Source organism: Aegilops tauschii, chromosome 5 (genome assembly GCF_002575655.3).
Source record: "Aegilops tauschii subsp. strangulata cultivar AL8/78 chromosome 5, Aet v6.0, whole genome shotgun sequence".
NCBI lineage: Eukaryota > Viridiplantae > Streptophyta > Magnoliopsida > Poales > Poaceae > Aegilops > Aegilops tauschii.
In genome coordinates this window covers 579297570-579304874 of record NC_053039.3, presented here as the reverse complement: position 1 = coordinate 579304874, position 7305 = coordinate 579297570, and the positions used below count along the sequence as shown (strand labels likewise).

At 42.2% G+C, this 7305-nt stretch overlaps 1 protein-coding gene across 2 annotated transcripts; it reads left to right on the top strand.

Annotated features, from left to right (window-relative positions):
• Window positions 1–1031: 1031 nt before the first annotated feature.
• On the top strand, window positions 1032–6295 carry LOC120965473 (uncharacterized). 2 transcript variants are annotated; one of them, XR_012183509.1, is made up of 3 exons: window positions 1049–1205; window positions 1333–3414; window positions 3801–6295. XR_012183509.1 is itself a non-coding variant. In XM_045229406.2 (2 exons), the coding sequence occupies exons 1-2, from the start codon at window positions 3400–3402 to the stop codon at window positions 5142–5144; spliced, it is 1359 nt and encodes a 452-aa protein (XP_045085341.1). In that variant the 5' UTR covers window positions 1032–3399; the 3' UTR covers window positions 5145–6295. The 2 variants fall into 2 exon arrangements, 1 of the variants encoding a protein (XP_045085341.1); XM_045229406.2 differs by having other exon boundaries at window positions 1032–3414.
• Window positions 6296–7305: the final 1010 nt, after the last annotated feature.

Below are 7305 nucleotides of genomic sequence, written 5' to 3'. Positions count from 1 at the left end.
ATGGGAGGCTGCGGCAACCCTTCACCTCTATGCAATTCGACCACGAAGAAAAATACAACCAAGTTAGTCAGTTACAATGTTGTTTCATTGTCCAGCCAACAATTCTTTATTTCATTCGAATGGAGAGAAAATGTATGCAAGTGAGCCGAAACTGAGAGCTATCGTCTGTATGCCCGATGTATTATTGTGTATGTACAAACTCAAAACTTGTAATTCGTTCTGTAAGGCAAGAATGTCCTTTGTAATAGAGGAAGTTGCAGCATGTTTGGAAAGTTGGAAAATGCAGAAATGTCTGCATACTGTGCCCTGGAAGGGATTGTTGGTTTGTTAGTTTCTTCTTCCTCTTTCTAGTTCTACTAGTTCTATATATGCATCATGTCTTACCAGGACACACAGATTTCCAGTAGTGCTGGTATCATAAAACTGAAAGTCTGTCAGGTCAGGGGTCTTACTTTGAAGGAACCATACTAGCTTTTTGCACCCTGTGATTTTGCAACGGCTAGCTATGAATTCCAGCCACATGGTTAGCACTTGATTTGCTCTACAAATAAATTACTCGTCATGATTGTAACAAAATATATTTTGAGTTTATAAGGAAGTAACTAGTAGTTTGTAAGGTACCCATTTTTTGTGCCAGAAATGAGAATGTACCCAACTTACCCTCTTTTTTCTTTTATTCTGCAGTCCAGGTTTACATCACTAATTATCTTTTTAACTGCAAGCAAAACTCCACTGCCAAGATAGATTTCCAACTAGAAGAAATAGTTCCGTTGAAAGATGTTTCTTCCAGTTTCATTCATGTCAATAGAAATATGTTTTTACGTTGTTTCCTGGAGTTTTCCAATGGAAATTTTGTGCTCCAGTGATAGTTTCCTGCTTACTTTCATTTACTACAGAATAGTTTCAGTCATAAAGAAACCTTTTCATATTTGTTTCTTTGCACTGAACAGTAGAAAGTCTTTAAGATTTCCATTGAAACAGAAGAAACAGAAACAGTTTACTTTCCCTGTAAGAATCAACCTACTAATGTTAGTTTTTTTTTTTGTGATCAGGATGAATGATTGTTTTCAACCTTAGCATCTTCATCAGCTGATAGACAACAAAATGCCGAGGTTGAGCGTGCTCCAAGTTGAAGGTCTCCGAGCTCACCTTGGATGCCTTCCCAACCCTTTTTGCCACCATCTCCACAAAGGTGCCTAGTTCTGGTATGGACCTGGTCCGTGGATATTATGAAAAATTTAAGTTTGTTATATACCCTCCCTTTTGACATATTCAATCGCAATAAATAATGTCAATACCATGCTAACTGTGGTGTGCCCAATGCTGAAATAGAGGAGGAAGATAAGAAGGCCTGACTGCTGAACCAGATTGTTAGTGACAAGCTGTTGTTTTCTACAGTAGTGAGGCTAAGCCACAAGGTACCCATATCATGCTAATGCTGCATACCACAAATATACCATATGAAGTCTTTTTCATCTGCAATGAAACCTGTGTTGTGTAGTTTACGAACCATAATACATGAAATTGGACCATGGATTACTTTATCAGCCGTATTTTCTCCCAAAACCTACTACAGACTTTCTGTGCAGACATCAGCAGTTGACCATCCAAATTTGTCGTTTTCCGAGCGTCGCAAGATTAAAAAATTATTTAAGAACTCCCATGTCCCCTCGGTCTCCGGAACAGACATGTTCTCCCATGGGACCCAATGCATGGATTGAGCATCCAATTGACCGCTAGACACTAAAAGATTATCCAATTGACCGCTAGACACTAAAAGATTATCCAATTGACCACTCCACAATGATCACATGATATTCAAAAGAGAGCCAGGCAGCTAAGCCCCTACTAAACGCATCAGAACAGATTGATGTCACCCATCTAATCCTGAAATGTGCTTGTTTACTACCTCATAATTTGACCTTCCTGTATATACTGCTGGTTTCTTAAGTGTCAAATGTTGAACTCTCACTGAACTGAACCAAGTATGGACTTGTTGTACGGAGAAAGAAATGCCAGCAGCATTTTTTTTTGGTGGGAGCATGCCGTTTAAGTTGTCTATATGTATTATGCAAGATACAGTTTCAGCAGAAAAAGTCATTTTTTTCATTGTTTGCAAGATTAGTACAATCTAGGAATCCCTTCGGCCTCTGTAACTGCCAGCTAGCCATGTGGATCCAATGCAGATCAAATTGACCTTACTACATAATGACAAGAACATCAATATTAAAAAAGGTACTTGTGTGTTTTCTTTTACCTAGAATTGATTTTGGTTAAGTTAATTCCCCATGAGGCCCTCCAAGAACCAGAACCCATCTATAAATCTTGTAGAACGAAGACATCTGTGCATCGATCTCCCTGCTCATCTCCTCTCTCCTCCTGCCAATTAATGGTTGATTTCCTTCCTTTTATGCATTCTCTTTGGATCAGTTTGGCAGCGGCGGCTGACTCCTCGCAGTTTCGCAGCGAACTAGAAGGTAGTCTTCTCCTTCCTAGTAGAAACTAACGAGTGCTTTGGATCTGACCCAATCCCCCTTTTTTTTATCAGATTTGCTAGCGTCACAAACGAAGACAAAAATTGAAGGTTGGATAAACTCATCCTTCATAACCCGATTTCAATTGCATTAACATGTCAAATTCATAACCAAACAGAACCTAATTGGATCTGTGAATTTCAGAAGTGATGAGATATAGAATCTGAAGTATAAACATACGTAAAATTGGGCTGAGTTTATCCAGACGGGTTAGGGCTGAATATTCCAAAAATTAGAAATAGACTATCATACCCTTTTATGTGAAGGGGTATGTTTTAATCTCTACCATTCATTCTTTAAAGGGGTGTGTACTGAAGATTAATGTCTTGAAAATAACAACCTGCAATAGGCCATGTTCTGCATGAGTAAAGAATATAGTTGGTTCGGGTGAGTGGTTCGGAGACATTGTTGTTTAGGCCGGAGGCAACGGCGGAGCTGGAGGCCGACATGATGATCATGAAGATGATGACCGTAGAAATTTGGAGGAGATGGGAGGGAGGAAGGGAGGGAGGGAGGGACACACGTTGTCTTGACAACAAGCCTAACAACCTCTAACAACCTACCCAACCAATACTATGCGCCACACCATCTGTTTAACAAGGCCATGTTCTGCATGAGTAGAGAATGAGACTGCTTGTTAGTCTAGTCTTGGCAGGATGAGTCGTATAAAAACAAAATATATGTACGCATTGACTTGCTGAATGGTATACAAGATATATGCAGGTAGCTTCGATCTGGAACTCTGCCTGTCTAAGCATAATTCATTCCATTTTGATTTGAAACACCTAGCTCCTGGGCTGGGCGCTCTATCTCGTCTCCTGGGAGGAAACGAAGGAGAAATCTTAACTCAATTGGTGCTACGGAAATGAGTCAAGACGAGGTATGCAATTTTTTTATATAGGAACAACGTTTATTCGTGTCCATTTGAGTCCCGCCCATCTCTCTCTCTCTCTCTCTCTCTCTCTCTCTCTCTCTACCATAGCTCATCTGAGTCTGACTAAACTCTCTAGACTCAGGATCCACATCATCCTTCATTTTTGTTAAAGATTTTTTTGGAGGTGGTCGAGTTAGTCTGTGTGTCAGAGTTAGTTTGTGGGTTGTTTGCAACTGACAAAACACTAGAATATGGTGAAACAGAATGTGAGATCAACTTCTTAGACAATACCTGCAATTAACATACGATGAACATCAAGATGAATGTTTTCTTAGATCTGAATCTTCTTAGGATGATTAATTTGTAGCTTACAACAGTTCTACTCATTGAAGGTTAATGGTGACCGTGACCCATGGAGGGAAAAACAATTCTGGAATTCCACAATGACGACCTTATCATATGGCGCAAGAGACCTGTGGAAGAATCCGAGAATAACAATGATCAGGATCGAGGTACTTGTATCATTGGTTGCTGGTGTCCTACTCCTCCTCGCCATCTTTGGGTCCCAGCGGCGCCGAAGCAGAAACTGGTTGCTCCAGAAAGGTGTCTTTGGGGCGTTTACATTGTCCTTCTCGGTAGCAACTTATATACTTGGTTCTATGCAGTCTTCTCCGGTGAAGAGCACCATGTACCCCATCTGGGCCGTATCTCTCATCATGCTTCATGGTTGCACCGACTCTGTCACAGCCTATAATCTAGATGACAACAAACAGCTAACAAGATCCCTCTACCAGGCTGTTATGTACAGTGCATATGCGTTTCTCCTTTTGATCAGTGTGCGGACGCGCTACACCTGGGCACTTTTTTATATGGTTTTACTTGCTTTTGTCAGATATGCACAAAGATTTGCAGTATGTCATCTAGCAAGTAACTCATATCACTGGAACAAAATAGTTGCTGATCACATGTATGAGGAGCAAAATAAGGATGCGTCTGTCACCATGGAAAACTGCCGTTACCTGGTTGAGTGGCCCGTCAGCAAATCCAAGTTTGATGCTCCAACATATGCAACGCGATTAACAGCGGAAGATCCTGATGAAAAATATGAAGTCATTGACATTGGGGAGATTTGGCGGTGCAAGGACAAGTCACTAGGCCCAGAGCTAAAGGATGCATGCCTTTCCTTCTCTCTTTTTCATCTGCTGAGAAGGCGCTACTTTGGGTTTGCCTGTGACGAATCCAAAGACAGGGCACACGATTTTGTCTTCAAAGGGCTTCTGTCGGTGTCGGATGATGATGATGCCACGGACTATAACAGGGTGTTCAAGGTGCTTGAGGTTGAGTTAGCCTATACATATGATTTCTTCTTCACCAAGTATGCTGTCATTTATTATGGATCAATGGCTGCAACAATTTGGTCCCTGATTTCTGTCATCGGCTTATCTATCACGGCATTCATTACTGCTATCACGAGCCACATTATAAGTAGAGGTAGAGATGATGTTGTTATCACATTAGTGATACTTGTATCCACTGCTTTACTTGAATTCCTACAGATGTTGTTTTACTGGATGGGCATTTGGGGCAGAGTATCATTTGTTTGTCAGTCTATCAGGGAACAAGCAAGAATCAACAGAAACAAAGCGAGCATAGGGGGAAGTTGCTTCGTCAAGATTGGTGTGTGCCTTGCATATTGGATCATGGGATTAAGGAAATTCTTGCCAATATTGGTGTGAAGTTTGCACCATACCAACACTACTGGCAACACAAGCTTGGGCAGTACTCATTACTTGATTCAGTCAGCCACAATCCTAACCCGTCAAAGCATAGATCCGACAGAAAGCTGGGGACAGTGGTGAAATTCTTTCACCTTATGGACGTTAGGTTCTTCCATCAAACAAATGTTCAGGCATTACAGGTCCGACAGAAAGCTGCGAAATCTGTTGAGTTGCCTGATGAAGTAAAGGAGGCAGTTATCCGGTCTCTTAAACGAACCAGTGGCACACTAAGCAATGGGAGATCTTCTTTACAGTTCAATGGAGCAGAGCATCTCTTATGGGCCTGTGAGTGGGAAATGCACCTGGATCCAAGCTGGTCCCAGAGAATACAGAATCAGACACACATTATTTTGACTTGGCACATTGCAACATGGTACTGTGAGATGGTACCGCTTTCTCCAGTTGCGGCACCAGAAGTCAAGGTATCCTTTTGTGTTGCCACAAAACTGTCGAAATATTGTGCATACTTGGTGGTCTCTGCGCCAAGGCTTCTTCCTGGGCACCACTACGATACAAGAAGCAAGTTCGATGCAGCTGCAGTAGAAGCAGTCACGGTCCTGGAGAAGTCAACGAGCAAGTACGAGGAAATGAAGAATTTAACACTGCCACAGGAGACGAAGACGATCTTTGACAGCGGCGTCAAACTTGGGAGGCAACTAGAGGAAATGGAAGAAGGCGCCCGCTGGAAGGTGATGGCTGATTTCTGGGCCGAGATGATTCTCTACGTCGCGCCGTCAGACAATGTCAATGAGCACATTGAGCAGCTGGCGCGGGGCGGGGAGTTCATCACCCACCTCTGGGCTTTGCTCTCTCATGCAGGCATCCTTGAAAGGGATCCCGAGCATCAAGCTGGGGGCGTGTAACCAAAACCGCGTGCATAGTTCCGTTTAAAATCACTGATTTCTCTTTCTGTGAGTGTGTTTAATTTCTGCTTGTCGTAATTAGCGGCATGTGCCACTGTTTGTGTTTGATGCATGGACGTTGTGATTGGTTTGTCTGTGGCGTGCGATATGTCTGTAAGTCTGAATTTAGTTAAAATTTCTGTAATTTTTGTGACTGATTGATTGCATTGATCGATCCTGCTGTAATATAATGTGACTATTTGTGGATTTAGTGACTGTCAAATAAGTACACCAAGTGTCTGCCTTTTTTTTTCTTTTCAAATGGAGACCTGTTATGATCTGGTTGCACTGAATGACGGTTTGTAGGCCTAACCAATTACCACTGCAGATATATTGTTGTTTTGTGTAACTTCATTTCTAAAGGAGTTTCGGAACTTTTGTTGACTGTAGGCATGTACGTACATGGAGTGCAGATGGAGCAAAGGACTCGATGTCCGGGTGAGTCGATGAATCAGGCCATTCCACAAAAGACAGTTGAGCTGGTTCTCGGGTAGGTGCCATTAGTCCTTCTCTTCTTGTAGGAAATCTAGCCATATGTGTGCTTGAAAGCTCGATCCTGATTCGATGGGAAGCTAGCTTGAGTAAGCAGGGACCAACAAGATCACTAATTTGTCTGGCAGCATCATCTAATGCTCGCTAACTGCTAATTTGTCGCAGGTATCACCCGTGGCAGCAGCTGAACTTGTACCAAGAAAAGCACCTGGCAGTCCTTGACCACCTCCAGAAATAACAGTTCTTCAATACAACAGCTCCGCTCACTGAAAACCGTTAAATCCTGGGCCGTTTGTTGTACTTGTAGCACAACCCACAAACTCAGAAGGTGTAGTTAGTAATACTCCCTATGTAATACTTCCTTCGTCCAAGTGATCGGCCTGTTTGTTCTTCCCCATCCCGGATCTGCCGCACCGCGCTGATATGTTTGGTAATATTCACTGAACCACACTGACTTGTTCAAATCGTGCGCAGAGGCAAGTCAGTGAACTGGGAATGGAGAGAAATCCCATGGTTATTCAAGACTAGGTCATCTTGAAGGATTTTATTCTCATCTCTTACAGCAGCAGTTTAAAACTGAAACTGGATTTTCAGTGGGATCTCTGAAGTCTGACACTTTGGGTTCTCATACAAGTTAAGTGACATTTTGAAAACACTACTGTTTATTTGCACCTCAAGATGTCTTTTTTTGTGGACGGTTTTACTGTAGTCATCTAACAAGTTCA